Source organism: Haliotis rubra, unplaced genomic scaffold (genome assembly GCF_003918875.1).
Source record: "Haliotis rubra isolate DU_JTF1 unplaced genomic scaffold, ASM391887v1 Scf105, whole genome shotgun sequence".
NCBI classification, from domain to species: domain Eukaryota; kingdom Metazoa; phylum Mollusca; class Gastropoda; order Lepetellida; family Haliotidae; genus Haliotis; species Haliotis rubra.
Window position 1 is genome coordinate 1,265,010 of NW_025764948.1, and position 17,107 is coordinate 1,282,116.

At 38.8% G+C, this 17,107-nt stretch overlaps 1 protein-coding gene across 21 annotated transcripts in view; it reads left to right on the forward strand.

The window, feature by feature from the left end:
- Positions 1-7,758, forward strand: part of LOC124275994 (calcium/calmodulin-dependent protein kinase type II subunit delta-like) — a 131,087-nt gene extending 123,329 nt beyond the window's left edge. For 14 of the 21 annotated variants that reach the window (XM_046711654.1, XM_046711673.1, XM_046711693.1 and 11 more), the window contains 3 exons: positions 1,314-1,408; positions 1,785-1,908; positions 3,322-7,758. In XM_046711654.1, the coding sequence (XP_046567610.1) occupies positions 1,314-1,408; positions 1,785-1,908; positions 3,322-3,442 (340 nt within the window). In that variant the 3' untranslated portion in view covers positions 3,443-7,758. The remainder of the gene's footprint in view (positions 1-1,313; positions 1,409-1,784; positions 1,909-3,321) is intronic. The other 7 variants (XM_046711788.1, XM_046711779.1, XM_046711658.1 and 4 more) reach the window with 1 other exon arrangement.
- Positions 7,759-17,107: the final 9,349 nt, after the last annotated feature.

Here is a 17,107-nt window from a genome sequence, read left to right on the forward strand (position 1 = left end):
CCTTAAAATGCTCCAAATAATCTCCAAGATCACATTAAACTAGAGTAACAGTGGTTTCATTCATGTGCATACTTTGGCCTGCTGGGATGCGAGTTTTGACAGCCAGTTTATGGTGACACCATTAGAAGTGGACGTCAAGACGTATTAGCAACAGGTTGTAGATAATGATTTCTGTTTGCACAAGCTCCAGCTAACTGTCCAAGGAGCAACAGCTGCTGTGGTAGAGAAGGCTTGTTTACATTTGCGTATACTTACTTCTCAGCTGTGGACAGGGTTGCTGGTCTTGCCTTGTTAGCTCACCTGGCTAAGAGTCAAACATGACCTGTGCATCATAAGACAGACAATTAAGTCAAATACATGACATATATACGTCAATTAAGTCAAATACATGACATATATAAGTCAATTAAGTCAAATACATGACATATATACGTCAATTAAGTCAAATACATGACATATATACGTCAATTAAGTCAAATACATGACATATATAAGTCAATTAAGTCAAATACATGACATATATAAGTCAATTAAGTCAAATACATGACATATATAAGTCAATTAAGTCAAATACATGACATATATAAGTCAATTAAGTCAAATACATCAATTAACATATATAAGTCAAATACATGACATATATAAGTCCATTAAGTCAAGTCAATATAAGTCAATTAAGTCAAATACATGACATATATAAGTCAATTAAGTCAAATACATGACATATATAAGTCAATTAAGTCAAATACATGACATATATAAGTCAATTAAGTCAAATACATGACATATATACGTCAATTAAGTCAAATACATGACATATATACGTCAATTAAGTCAAATACATGACATATATAAGTCAATTAAGTCAAATACATGACATATATACGTCAATTAAGTCAAATACATGACATATATAAGTTCAAGACCTGATTCCAGGCTCTAGTGTAACTATAGTGAGTGAGTGAGTTGGTTTAGTTTAATGCAGCCTTCAGCAATATCCCAGCAATATGATGGCGAGGCTTCACACATAGTTGCTGTAGAATTTCTAAGGCTAAACAAAGCCTGAACCAACCCATGGATCATGTAGCGCCAGAGGGCACCTGCAGCCATGTTTGTGTGTAAGGGCACATATTCGGAAACTTTGATTTACTTTAGTTGAGCATTCTGCAATGGTACTTTGGCATGGTAAAGGGTTTGCATATTTGTTGGATTGTGATACCAAGTTTGTCAGATAGTGATATCAATGCAGCATAAACGTATCAGTTGTATGATGATATGGAGTAGGTTTCTTCACGCAGGATGTTGTGTTTCAGGAAGCTCATTGATCCTCACCTGACAAGTTTTGAACCTGAGGCTCTTGGCAATCTCATTGTAGGCATGGACTTCCATAAGTTTTACTTTGATCATGGTGAGTGTGCCAAAACACAGGAGAAGGACAAATGTATGAGAAATATATTAGTTCAAATACCAAACCCTTGTGAATTCATATGATTGATAAAGCAAATTCCATTCAATAGACTTGGTTTAGTTTGTTTTCTCTATGTATCACAACATTATTTTGTAATGTTAAATAGAATAACATTTTGTGTTTAGATCAGATGCGTAATAGCATTTCATTTGAGCGTTTGCAACCTTTTTGTTAAAACTGATAACTGAAATCAAACCATGATTACATTTTCGGATAGAGTATACTTATCAGTCCATCATAGCAGACTGTAAATTCTTGCATTTTTGTAAATATGTTTGTTGTAAGTCATCTTAAACCGTTTGTCTTCTGGTTTCAGTTTTGTCAAAAAATAACAAGCCGGTGAACACCAGCATTTTGAACCCTCACGTTCACCTGCTTGGGGAAGATGCAGCGTGCATTGCGTACATCAGACTTACGCAGTACATAGACAGGTCGGTCACATGAGTTCATTTTGAGCCCTACTCTAATGATTACTTTGCTTTTCACATGTTTTTGTAAAGTCAGTGTTTCTCAGCTTCTATGCCCAAGATCCCATCTAGGAAGATTTGACTGTTTTTGGTGCTACGATTACTGTGTGAAACAGAACTGACAGGTTAATTCCCATCTTCCTCTTTTCAAGAAGAGTTGCATTAAATGTAATACATCCATGTTATGTTATATGAGATAACTCTGTCCCAAGTTATCTGCCAAATAGATTCCATTTATTGTAAAAAGCAAAACACTGATGAAGTTTTATAAGTCACTAAAGAGTCTATGATGACACCAGGTGTTCACAGAAAGAATGAAGGCTTAAAGTCCCTCTATTGCAAATCGAACAAAATGATTTAAGGTCATCATAAACGCTAATATCGACTGAGAATGTTGGGAGGTACGTTGGAGCTTCATAACTCGTTTCTTGTAACGAGTATCCACTGCCCTCTAGGAAGATATTTGCCTGCTATTACATGCTCCCTCTGGTCATGGAAGCTTTATTGATAGGGAATAGCATTTCAGATTTGATCCTGTGGTAAATGTCTATTTAGTTATTGATAACTATGTGGTGATGCCAACCTTTATCCAAATTCATCCTATGATTACCAAAAATGTGTCTTCTTTTTTGTTATGAAAAAGGCAATATATGTGTGATGAAAATCAAAATACATAAGTCTCATTTGTGAAATAGTTTTATTGTGACTTGCCATTTGTGAATGTCTTGTACTTTGGCTAGAAGTATGAACATGGTCTGAAATATGTACAGTGTAGTTAAGACAGAACTGAGAAACACTGGTGATAGTTGCACAGCTGCTGCAGTCCAAACACATCCTAGTATCTTTGAGGCTTGGGTTGTTTTTAGTGTTACTAACCATGTGTGGCACAAATCATCCTTATCCCTGTAAAGTAGAACAATATGTGTCATATATAGCCTCACTAGTCCTGTCATGTAGAACAATATGACATATATATCCTCCCTAGTCCTGTCATGTAGAACAAATGTGTCATTTATATCCTCCCTAGTCCTGCCATGTAGAACAATATGTGTCATATAGTCTCACTAGTCCTGTCATGTAGAACAATATGTGTCATATATATCCTTCCTAGTCCTGTCATGTAGAACAATATGTGTCATATATATCCTCCCTAGTCCTGTCATGTAGAACAATATGTGTCATATATAGCCTCACTAGTCCTGTCATGTAGAACAATATGTGTCAGATATATCCTCCTTTGTTATATTATGCAGAAAAATGAAAATTATATACTGGCCCTAATTTTAAGATGTGCAACATGATGAAACTAGTTGTACCCAGCCTACACCTGTGAATCAGAGTAATATGAATCTCTTGATAACAACTGATTGGTCGTTATTGTTCCAGAAACGGCCTGCCAGTGACAATGCAGTCTGAAGAAACGAGAATCTGGCAGAGAAAAGATGGCAAGTGGCAGAACGTACATTTCCACAGGTCCGGAAGCGCATCAGCCCCACATGCAAAATAGACGTGCATCACAAGTGACGGCGACGGTCATGATGTGAAGAGAATCTTCAGTTTTTGGACAATTTTTAGCTTTCTGAGGCATCTTGTTTCCGAACTGTCTTCAAGTCCTCTCTGGTCGGTACACTGTGATTGTCCATGGAAAAATCTTTTATTCCATTTAACATACTTTTGCAATCGATGCATCATGAAATGGCATAGCGGGTTGGCATGATGACGAGAACAGATGCTAAAGGCATGCTTTACTGTAAGAACGAAGGAGTAATGGTCTCGTTAGTAAACATGCCAGTATAACCAACTACTTATGCCAGGATGCCATCACCACGGCAACTGTTGCCTAGGCATACACACATGTGACGTGCAAGTGTTGAGTCACGCGATGCACGGTTGGTCTGAGTTACCATGGCTAGGTTCGAGTCTGTGTTCAGAGCCTGGTTGAATGTACATGGGTTTGGTACTTGCAATGTAGAATTTGGTCACTGATATTATCGAAAGATGAAGGCTAAAGAAGCGTAGCAGTAAGAGACATGAAATCCCTATTCTCAGTTAAGTGCAATACTGGTATCATCGTGGACTTTTGCTCGTTTTCTCAGTGTGTGTTTTGTTTTTGAAGCAGTAAGCGTTCCGTCTGTTTTAAGCATTTGTGTAAGCATACAGCTTCTCAAACCGTTAGCCTTGGGCTCGTTTGTAGGTTTATTCGTAGTTTAGAAAAACATGAATTGATACTTCCAAATTTTGTCAGTCTTATGAGCAACCTATAACCACATTTATAGCATTTTCTATATTAACAAAATCATATGCTGAATATTTACCCTTTCTTTGCTCCTGAGATGAGTAGATATCTTACCTAGGAATTTTCCCTTCATTTGTTGATGGCATAATGGTGCTCTTGTCTTGCTTGGGAAAGAAACTGCAACTATGATAATATAGTGTTTAATTCTAATCTGTAAAGTGTAATTTTATGCATAATATGTTTTGATTCATAGGTTTTAAAACAAGGAAACGATTTTTTTCTCATTGCTGCATACTAATTGAGAGCTTGGTTTAATTGTTTGTCACATCAAATTGTTCAATTCATTGAAATAAATTCATCATAAAGGATACAGATATGAATACTTTAATCACTGCAAAATGATAGTAATTTGGTCAAATTGTAATTTTGTTGGCTGCTAAAAATTGAAAAAGCTAGCATGACAATTGTAAGCACTGGGTGTGTTTTTACAATTGTTAAAGGTATTAGTTTCATGGTAAAGGTCCTTGTACCCAAGTGTAATGGAAAAGTTTTGGAACTGCCAGTGCTACCACTAGGTGTAATGTGTGGTATGTGCATACATGTTGTATATAATGGTTTGCATATAGTCCCTCGCTCTTTTTATTTGCCACTTGTCATAGGTTCTGTACATTTTTTCTCAGGAAACATCATAATGATTTTCCACTTTATAATGGAACTGTAAAAACGTGTAATTTTTGTTGAAAATATTATTATTATTATAACTTATTATTTGCACGTCTTATCCGGCTGTTATTTGATTTTTAAGAACAATTTTTTAATTTTTATCAAATTATTTTTGAATGATTTTACCAGGGTTTGAAGTATTGATTGTTCTGTTGCTTTCAGCAATTCTGTACACATCTTGACTTGGGCATCATGTTCTCTTCAAGACATTTTTCATAGAGAAAGTTAGCGAGGAGAAATAACAAGGGGCTCTCTGTCATACTGTACAGATTTCAGAACTTGTATCTGATCAACATATGCTTTTGGAAAATATATCATATTTGCCTTACTGCAAATGTATATATAACAGATTTTAGATATATAGATATTCAATATTTCATGAAATATAGAATAGTTTTAAATTTTAAGAACAGAAAAAGAGTAATTTCTTTAAGAGTTTTAATTAGAGAGTTTTAAATCCTGTTGGCTTGTTTGTATGTGTACATCCAATGAATTCCATCCATACTAAAGAGACCTACTTATGATATTCAAATGGTTTTGGTGCAATTTGTGAAATCAGTGTTTTGTAATAAAAACAAACTTCAGAACAAATTCATGCTTTAATTTGTGTCCACATTAATACCTTCGTTTATCTGAGTTTCATGCACAAAGCTCTATTGTACCAGCAAATATTTGTTCGTGTTCATATCCATGCATAATACATTGTAAGTTGTCCTTGCTGTTTTTGTATCACTCTGGAGCGGTTGTCTTTGTAGGAAGACCAGTATTGTTACTTCTGATGACGTATTACATTAACATCAATATTTTACTATCTTTTTACAATAATGCAACTTAAGGCATACATATCTCCTTTTCCACTATTAACCAGCTTCTTGAAATGATGGGAGAGGATTTAAGCTAAAGGTGTCAGTTTGATTGGGGTATGTGATATTTAGGCTACCATCATCAAGGTCTGTTCTGAAGAAACCATGCAAAACAGATGATATCGTACTGTTAGTTTTTCATCACTCAACTGAGTAATTGCTTGTAATAAGATGAAATTGTAAAATAATAACTTGATTGACTTTTGCAAATTGTAGAGAGAAAACAATGGCATTGTTTTATTTTTGTTCAGAATTAATTTTAATCAGAATTACTCAGGTATGAAAATGAAGATCTCAGTTTTAGGCCAGTCGTATAATTTCCTGAGATAGGCAAGCATTTTGATGAAACTTTGTATACAGACTTTGAAGTATGGCTCCGTCAGATACTTTCAATATTATGAAAACACATACCATTTACAGTCGTTGCCACTCTTAGATTGATCCCTCTGAATTATACATACTGAGAAACATTTTGTACACCTATGGTATCTCTAGATGGTTGGTGTATTTTAATAACATTGATTGTATTGATTGTAAAAAATGTACTATGTATCACCACAGAATATTGATACTTCATTTTGTTTCTATGCCACTATTTGTAAATTCCCATAGTCTCCTCCTAAAAGTAACAAATATGCACATGCATCTGCATGCACATGCATACCTTGATGGCTGATCCAAAATATAAATATTAAAAATCTCAAGACCAATAGATAATGATCGACATATAAATTTGGTGCATGAGTCATGTTTCAGAAAATATGATAGTTTTTGAAAAGCATAAGAAATGATAGGATGTGCCAATGTGATATGCATGCAAATGTATGTGTGTGTTTGAGATATGTGTGTATATGTCATTCAGGGGACTTTGCTGATACTCAGCTCATGCTGCTGCAAGTTTTTCCAGTATGTGTTTTGGAATGGAAATATTTCAGTTTCCGTTACTTTTTAGCCACTAGGCAATCTTTCACCCCCCATTTATGCCGATGAACCCCTTGCGGGAGAGGGGAAGTCTATTCATTGTTATCCAGGATGGGTCTATTTTCGTGATAATAGGGGTGTAGGAAGAACAATCATGTTGGTTGTGTTTAACCAATTTTACTATTTTCATTATGTGTTTTATTCTGTTTAAAGTTCTAATGACAATGTTGAAATGTTACAGAGCCAGGCTGCATCACTTACTGGTCATTCAAGCTTTGTAAAAACACAGTAGTATCTTGCAGCACGGTTTCAATATATGCCAATTTTTATGCATTCATCATTGTCACTTATTGGTCTGTGATGGCCAATGTTCACCGAGCTCATTTCTCTCTGTTCATCTCCGTTACCATCGTGACAGTTTCCACGTGTTGTTCTTTCTCATTGAGATGAATCATCCTTAGGTTTGTCGTAATCTGACTCATTCAGTAGGTGCTAATTCTTGCTTACCCCGACACTCAAAGTTTTTTGGGATTAACTTATCATTCTTCTCCATTGTAGTTAGAGCAGCCTCAACCTCTCATTAATTGGTACTGGTCACGTTAACCACCTGTTGTGTTAATTAACAATTAGCTTCCTCCATTTCCTACTTATTCTAGTTTTCTGCATGCTCCAAAGACAACACGTCAATATAACATTTATTTTCAAATTCCATGCAAACAGGCTTCATATGCACACTATGAAATTTGCTTGTTTTATATAAATGTCTCACAAGAGTGATATAAAGTATGATGAATTAAAAAAAGTTATTTATCTAGATATGAAATTTTGACATTTTCTTTATGTGAATCTCGATTGTCAAGTGGTGGTGTAAGGAATGGACACTAGAGCACACGTACACCCTAGATGGGTTATGTCCCCTTGGTTCAAGGACCCTGTATCTGTAGACACAGCCCATGCTGGGGAAGGAAATAAGGGGAGATAATCCTTCTATGTTCACCTCTTCATGTTTTGATCACTTATACAGTGTAGTGCTTTCAATATATTGTCCTTTAAATCTTTGAATAAAAAACTCCATTACCACAGATGTGTCCTTGTTATTAAGTGTTTATGTAATGCGTGAGTAGAAATTTGGATATTCAAGATATTCGTGCATCAACCGGAGATATGGACATTGGACCAGCTGGTGTTTTATTGCACTTGTCTAGTAGCATGCATGCAGACTTGTTTTCTGACTGGCGCTTGTGACAAAAGGGACAAGAGTGAGTTTAGTTTTATGCCATTTTTAGCAATATATCAGCAATATCATGGTGAGGAACACCAGAAATGGGCTTCACACATTGTACACATGTAGGGAATCGAACTGGCATGATAAGCGAACGTTTTAACCACTAGGCTACCCCACTGCCCCAGAGGGAAACAAGAATCATCATCTCCCAACATGATTTGTGTACTAGACCTGGGATCGAACTGCCATGCTTTTGTTCTGTGAGTTAGTTCACTGGTGGAATGATTGAATCGTCGTTGCTCTGGATGCTGAATGTGTCGAGGCTGACATAGCAGCAGTCCAACATAGGTGTAGGAATATCACTTTATCAGCCAGGTCACACCTGGTAACAATATACCACCTCCGTGGTGTAGTGGTTAGAGTGTCCGCCCAGAGAGCGGAAGGTTGTGGGTTCGATCCCCGGCTGCGTCATACCCCTAGACGTTAAAATATGGCCCCTGCATGGCGTTCGGCATTAATGGGTATAACAAGGACTGGTCGGCTCTGAGTCCGTCCACTGTATGAGTGGGGTATTCATGCTTCACTGCGGCATGGTATCTCAGTGGGCTAGCTCTATAAAACCAGCTTCAGTCTGGGCCAGTACAAGCAGCCGCACACACACATACACACACATGCAAGTCGTCATATGAGCGAAATATTCTCAAGCACAACGTTAAACCCTCACCTCACCTGGTAACAATACACCACCAGTATAATTCACACTGCTTAAGGGGAAACAAAACTACACCTTTCAGTCGTCCAGTCAGTGCCAGTTTAATTAGCCTGTGTAACAATGGGTGGCAATTAGTGTCAGCCACACAACAAACTGAACCAGCAAGGGAGTGCCTATTTGAAAACCAAAAAGCTTTTGCCTTGGATGCTTGTTTATGTGTAAATATGTATGTACAAATATGTACTTCAGAATACAGCTGTAATGTGTACATATTATTTTTGAAACTATCCAGTTCGGTTAATGTACTTAAAACGGTAACAACCCTTACTTTTCAGGCAAAATGTATTCAATAGACCAATAACTACTTCCCACTAGTCATCCATGTTTTATCGTATTAGCCCTACACTGGTGTACTTGTCGTCTTTCACTTGATGCTCAGTTAATGACTTCATGAGGGGCGGTGGGGTAGCCCACTGGTTAAAGCATTTGCTCATCACACTGAAGACTTGGGTTCGATTACATGGGAACATTGTGTGAAGCCCATTTGCGGTGTTCCCTGCCGTGATATTGCTGGAATATTGCTAAAAGCAGCATAAAACTAAAATCACTAATTACAGTACAACCAGAAAAAATTGAGAATTTAAGATTGTAATTTTTTATTTTTTTTCACTCATTACTCGCGTATTAAATGTGAATATTAACAGAACATAACTCAAGATTTAAAGACAGGTGAACAGTTAGTATTTTGTCAAGTCACCGTGGGCAGCAATGCAGGCTTCAATGCGGCGGGGCATACTACTGATCAAAGAAGTTAGAAAGTCGTGGTCCATGCTGTCCCAATATCGGACCACCTCTTCTTTCATTTCAGCAATATTTGTCAGATTTTTCTTTAATGACACTTTCCTTCATAAGTCCCCAAACATTTTCTATTGGATTTAGGTCAGGGCTATAGCTTGGCCAATCTAATAATGTCATATTTTGGGTCCGAAACCAGGCCTGTGAATGCTTTGAATGATGTTTTGGGTCGTTGTCCTGCTGGAAAATCAAAAACTTTCCATAGAACACATGAGCAGATGGAAGTAAATGTCCCTCGAGAATATCTGTGTACCACTCACTGTTCATATTACCTTCAAATACACAGAGGGGCGTTGCCCCTAACACAGATATGCCACCCCACATGTTAAATTTCGGACTGTACTTTTGGCGCTGATACAAAGGTTTTTCAGTTTGTTTGGTCCAGAATTTCAGTGTATTAGGAAACCGCCACAAAAAACTTTCATCTGAGAAAATCACATTGTCCCAGTGAAAATTTATATGCTGTAAGCACCAGTTCAACCTTCGCTCCTTTTGTTCAGGTTTCATGATCGGTGATGGAATTCCTCGACTTTTCTGCCAACCCATTACATGCAGCTCAGTTCTAATTGTCTCCTTACAGACAGCCACAGTTCCTCTATCAATCATATCCAGCCTTAAGTTTTCTAAACTCCTTCGTTTGTTTTTAGAAACAAGAATACCAAGCAGCCTCCTGTCACCGACAGTCAATTTTCTGGGCCTACCTGCGCCTCCCTGGTGCTCAAACACGATAAACAGTGGACAAAGGGATGCCTGTTCTACTTGAAATCACTTTAGCTGATCTGATGTCCTTGTTACAATACTCTTAAATCAACTTCCTCTTCTCTAAATCATCCATACTGAGGATCACCGAAAATGTCGTCTGCTAGCAAGTAAACAAAGGGGGATAAATCTTCACAAACTAATGAACGGAGTTGTCTCTCTTGAATGAAACCAAGCACTTGATAGCTGGTCATGGTTGTTTATACTAGAAATCCAATTAAACATATTCCTAAAATTCTCAATAAATTCTGGTCATACTATACTTCATTTCAGGTATATTGCTAAAAGCAGCGTAAAACTAAACTCACTAATTACTTCATTTCAAGTATTACAGCACCAAGACTATGCAAATTACTCAATATAGTTCACCCGTTCCTCTGAGGTGGAGGGTGTCAGGGATATATAGCAATTGTCAGTTCACATTACGCATTTCTCATATCTGATATACCCGTGAAGGTCCAGGTTAGAATAAACCTTGAGTAACCCATGCTTGTCGTCTGAGGTGACCAACGGGATCGGGTGGTCAGGCTTGCTGGCTTGGATGACACGTCATCGGTTCCCAATTGCACAGGTTGATGCTCATACTGTTGATCACTGGATTGTCTGGTCCAGACTCGATTATTTACAGACCGCCGCCATATAGCGGGAATATTGCTGAGTGCAGCGTAAAACTTAACTCACTCACTCATGTCTGCTGTAATTATTGAATCAAACACTGGGTTTTAAGGGCTTCATGTGAATGCATTACATGTGTAATACGTATGTGGCTGCACAGCAAGAGTGAGTAAGTTGGGTTTTATACCGCTTTTAGCAATATTCCAGCAATAACACGGTGGGGACACCAGAAATGTGCTTCACACGCTGTACCCTTGTAGGGAATCAAACCCAGGCCTTTGGCGTGATGAGTGAATGCTTTAACCACTAGGCTAACCTACCTAGGTTTACTAAAGCAGACCGGAATACACCCACTTCTAGGTACCTACATACCTTGTTCAAAGTATTAGCCAATAATTGTCAACAAACCATGTTGATTGATTTTTCATTGTTGCTTAAACTGAAATTTTGAAAGTTTTGAAAGAACCATGGATATCATGAACACAGATATCACTAGTGCTATCCCAGCTTACCAATGAGACAAGATGCTGTTGTGAAACAGTCAGTCGGGAGACGAGCTCTGCTTATAATATCCCAAAATGCCTTCAATATTTTTAAATATTATATTGTTACAAAGACACATCAAACAAGTTTCTTTACACAGCTTTAGATGTATGGGATATTGTTCGTATGCGTGGATATTATGGGCATACTCCTCAAACAAGGTAACTGCCTGATATACTTATAGCTATTTTTAGCCGCTAATTACGATATTAACTAGGGGTAACTATTGAGGGGGAAAGAACTATTGCGATAGCGATAGTCTATTGCGATGAACTATTGCAATACTATTGCAATACTTTTTTTCTCCTTGAATTGTCTCATTTGAAGTTATTTCCTAAATGAATGTATAGTTTATTTGAAATAAAAACAAGTAGTTTCAGTCTCTTTTGATAACTGGCAAAAAAATCAAAACCCAGATCAAGTAAACAGTCATGTTTGTTTAAGCGGTAACAGGAGCAGATAACTTTAAATCAAAGTGAACAAATTTCGTACTTCCTGTATTTTGCGCTGCGCATTTATCAACAGAAGTCACAATACTAAACTATTGATAGTCACACATATTATCAATGCATCAGTAGTTTTTTGTTTCTACCATCGATTAATTGCTATCAGAGACTCAACAATTGCAAACCATCGATAGTTCGATGCATCATTATAGCCCTAATATTAACATTTGGTTTTATTCATTTGAAGTAGCAAGAACGCCTGCAGCCTCAATTGTTACTGATCAAATTGTTCCATACATACATTCTTCAATCATCAGTCGAGTGCGTCAAGAGAGTCATACCGATACATCCAGACACCATCAAGTATTATCATATTGGAGTTTTCCTATAATTTGCCTGATAAATTGTGGGCGGCTTGATGATAATTCTATCGACTATACCTACAATAAAAACTATTACCACCTGCTCAGTTGCATATGTAGTCGGCAGTTTCAATGTCAACAGAGACAGATATTGATAAGTATGCAAATACACACTGCACAAATACTGTTTGAGTAAAAACTAAAATCTCATGTTTTCAACAAAATGTAATTTTTAGAGTAAAATTGATATTTTATACTTATCCTGACTCATGCTCTTTTGCTTGTCTTCTTCTTCTTGCGAACATAGTGGAACACTTGTATCTCCTTATTTGAAGCTCCCTTCAAAATAAAATCACTAATTGGTACTCACCACGAGTTGCTCCCCTTTGTCTCCCCTGGCGGGAAAAGGTGTCGCCACCCTCTGGCCATGTGCTCCACTCTCTCCTGATTTAGCGAGCCCAACACTTGAATTTACAGGGAAATCCAAAGTGTTATGTGGGGAGGATGGGAGGGCTAACCTCATGAGTCAGGATAAGTATAAAATATCAATTTTACTCTAAAAATTACATATTTTTCCTTATCCTGACTCATGCTCTTTTTGCTTGTAGCATCCTCATGGAGCGAGGAGGTGGGTAACAGAATACTTTGGATTTATAATTAGTGATTTTGTATAGATATGCTGTAATATCCCCACGGGAACTTCATGAAGTCTTAGATTTAGGATGTATCCTGTATAAAGAAAACCATAGGTTATATAAAGCCATTAAAGGGAATTACATTATGAATATATTGAACAATACATATAAATTATATATATATATATATAGGTGACTCTGATAGAGGCACTGAAATTGACTATATCCAAGTATATGCTTAAGGTAGAATACTTAAGCTGAACATATATACATAGCCCTAAAACTCCTTAGAGTTATAAGCTAGATGAGTATGTATAAAATACATATTAATCTTGTGAGGCTAATATTTTAAGCGCCACGAGGGACTGTCAGTTGCTGAGCGAGGACCAGTGGTCGAAATGGTGAATGCCAGAGACATCTTCTGTAGTGATGTCTCTTAGGTAGTGATTAGCAAATACCATGTTAGATTTCCAATAGCATCCTTCCATAATCGTGTTCAAGGAACAGTTACCGTGTAGAGGCGAGGGTAGAGGCCAGTGCCCTGATCTCATGTGGATTTGATGCTGTTGGTGGGTCCAAGCCTGCTGCCTTGTAGGCACGGAGAATGACAGTCCTTATCCAAATAGATATTGTGGTCCGTGACACTTCTGTTTGATTAAGTGGCGATAATGGGATGAATAAGCGTTTGAGAAATCTTCTCCTAGTTTTGGATCGTCAGAAATAAACTTTGAGGGCTCTTACGGACACAGTGATAGGTCTTGTGTATCTTGTGATCCGAGAATAGAGGATAAGCGCCGGGATGTGGAATAATCTGTCTGGTTGACCTGGCAGTTGATTCTTTGCAATGAAATCCCATCTTAATCCGAGGTGCGCTGTGTTATGATTGTCATCAAACTGTATCCTCTCGTAATCCAGAGCGTGAATTTCAGACATTCTTGCTGCTGTGGCTAGCGATAGCAGAAACAATGTTTTCTGTGAGAGAAATTCAAAGTTTGTCGATTCAAAGGGTTCATAGACCTCACTCGTGAGGTGTTGTAACACTACATTCAGATCCCAAGCTGGGCGTGGAACTTCCGCTTTTGGTCCTCAATCGAAAGCTTCGTAGTAAGGCCAGTAACTCTGGAGATCTTGTCAATTTGACACCCGTTCTCATGGTGATTACAGAGCTAAAGCGGCAAGATATGTTGATATCGTTGAACCTTTTAAATGTTTGTTTTGGCGTAGGTAACACAAATAGTCTGCCACTTGAGGTTGTGAAGCCTCTCTTGCTGTAAACCCTTTCTTTGTTGCATAATTTTTGAAACTGTGCCACTTGTCGTGCCGTACAAGGATTCACGAGTTGAGTAACGTAAAGGCAAAGCGTGACTGCTTTTGCCGCCCTGGCAGAATATCCTCTCTTGTTTAAACACATTTGTATACAGTCCATACGTGTAGTTGGAACATTGCTGGGTTTCCGTGCACTTGTTTGGTGTGAGGATGAATTAACAGGTTTTCGCTTGGCAGGTAGCTCCAGTGTTGGTTGACCGATTTCTTGAATTAGTATGGGAAACCACGTTCTGGCCGCCAGTAGGAAGCGACCAAAGTGAGTTGTAGGCTCTGTGTTTGTCTGATTTTCTGTAATACTTGAGGTATTATTGCTGGGCGGCGAAAGCTGCACGCATTGAGGCCTTCCATGATAGACTTAGAAGCGTCCGTTGCCCAAGCTTGGGGTCTGGGACTGGTGACACGAATGTCGGTAGCTGATTGTTGAATCAGCGTGGCGAATAGGTCTATTAGCGCGCCTAATTGCTTGATTATCTGTGCAAAATTTTCGGTTGATCATCCACTCTGTCGGTGATGGTAGATGAGGGCGAGAGAGAGCGTCTGCTAGTATATTTCTGGCTCCGGGAATGTGCACTGCTTTGACATGTAGATTTAGATCTTGTATTAAATCGAACAGTTGAAAGCTTAGGTTCAAAAGGTTCATCGATCTCGTTGAGCCTTGCTTGTTTATGTAGAACGCCACTGTCGAATTGTCTGTATGGATCATTAGGCCGCATTTTGTAGAAATGTGCTCCAATGTAGAATGGCGTTGATTACAGCTTTCATTTCTAGACTGTTTATATGGAGTTTGCATTCTTGCTGATTCCATAACCCTGATATCGTGTGGTTGGTGAGATGAGCTCCCCAACCTTGGAGTGACGGCGTCTACATACAGATGGGTTTTGTATTCCTGCTCTGCTAAACAAATCCCTTCGCGAGACATTCGATTCCTTGGTCCACCATAGTAGATGTGGTCTGAGATGTTTGGTAGACTGAATGGTTGTACATCGTTGAGATGTCGTTGATGAGGACCTGTAGGGGACGTAACTGTAATCTGCCTGTGACAGTCATGTCTTGGGCTGATGTGAGAAGACCTAGTAGGCTCTGCCATTGTCGCAGTGGTAGCGGAGAGTAGAGCTGGTGGAATGGTCTGTTGTATCTTGAGCCAACGGTCTTCTGGTACCATATCACGGTTCGCGATTTGTGATGAATCGAATACCTAGGAACTGTAGGTCTTGCGATGGTACTAGGTCCGACTGCGTAAGTTTACTAACCAACCTAGTTGTGTTAGTAGCTTTATGATGTAATTTAACTGTAGTTTGAGCGCGGTGGATCTTGATCTACTTGTATCCCGTCGTCGAGTAAAGCGCACTCATGTAGCCCTTGACGATGTAGAAATTTGATAATCGGTTTCGTTATCCTCGTGAATAGCCAGGGGCTGATGATATTCGAATGGGAGTACTTTCCACTGGTAATGTAGCCCTTCTAGAGTAAATCGTAGGTATTTCCTGGAATCGGGATGAATGGGGATGTGCAAGTAGGCATCCTGTAGATCTATGCTGCCCATGTAGTCCATAGGACGAATCATCTGGCGTAACTGAGGTAAATGTATCATCTGAGAAACTTCGTGGTTTGCGTAGATAGTTCTTGTTGAAAAAGCTCATGTTGTAGATGAGTCTGTATTTCTCGTGGAGTTTTTCTTGGGAACTAGGAAAACTGGGGAGTAGAAACCTGGTTCGGCGTTTGCTTGATCTATTACTTCTATGGCCTGTTTGGATAGGAGTGATGAGACAGCCTCTCTTTATCTTTGGTAGTTTATTGCGTAAATGTCGAACTTGGGGGTTTGATTGTCAGCGGAGGCTTGTCCAGTAGAGGATACCGAAATCCGTGTTGAATAATGTTGGAGGCGTAAGGATCTTGCAGTATTCCCCAGTTTTCCCAGTGTAGTTGGAGGCGTCCACCCACTTGAGCTGGTTGTACTGGAACGGCTGGGGGTGGAAGACTCCAGTCGATTCTGAACCTGTGTTTCAGCGTCTATAATTGCGGGAACCTCTGGGTGTCCTGCCTCTTCCTGATCCTCCTCTATAGTTGCCATATGGGGCGTGAAAAGAATCTTTACCTCTAGAGCTGGCTATCTTCCTGTCTCTTGCTCTTTGTAGGCCCGTGAACTTAGATCTGCCTGAGTATCTTTGTGAAGTCTGGACGAATGACGCTGGCTAGTGTGTCCATCGATCTAATCATAAGGACTTCCCTGGAATCCTTAGAGACTTCCTTGGCGACCCTTGTCGATTTCTCCGTCAAAGATGGATGTTGTCGACCACGGGCTGTATAAAGTGGGGCTGTAAAGTTCTCCCCAATTACAGGAGGCGAGGAGGCCTTGACGACGAGCTAAGGTCAGTGCTGCTGAAACAGATGTAAGATGATCCGTTAAAACTGCTGATCTTTCTTTGCATAAGTAAGGCAGAATAAATCATTCTATCATCTTCCGTCGTGGAATCCCGAATCTAGTAATAAGAGTCTCATTGATCGTCCTAGATCTATTTAACCCAAAGAACATCACGTCTCGTCATGGTTTCTATATGAGCCAACTTGCGATCATCCATCTTGTAAATCTTGTTCTTTACATCGCTGATGATCTTATAGTTCTCATCGATGTCCTGGGCCTTGTAGAAGGAGTCCATGTTATCGCGTGGAGAACTTCTTGGCTTGAAAGTTGGGTAGATGTGGTATCTGAACTTTCGTAGCTTTCTGGAAAGCTGCATCTAGATTCTGTGGCACTGCCATAATCGGGTCGATCGGGGTAGAGTGATTGCATCTGGATCATCTTCCTTCATCAAATCGTCTGAGCTGTATTGCCACTTTTAGATGGTGATGTGAGATCTAGGTTATTGACCATCCAATACCGTGATCTCTGCATCAGAAAATATGATTCCTCCATCATCCTCAAAACCATCATCATTAATAAATTGTAGATG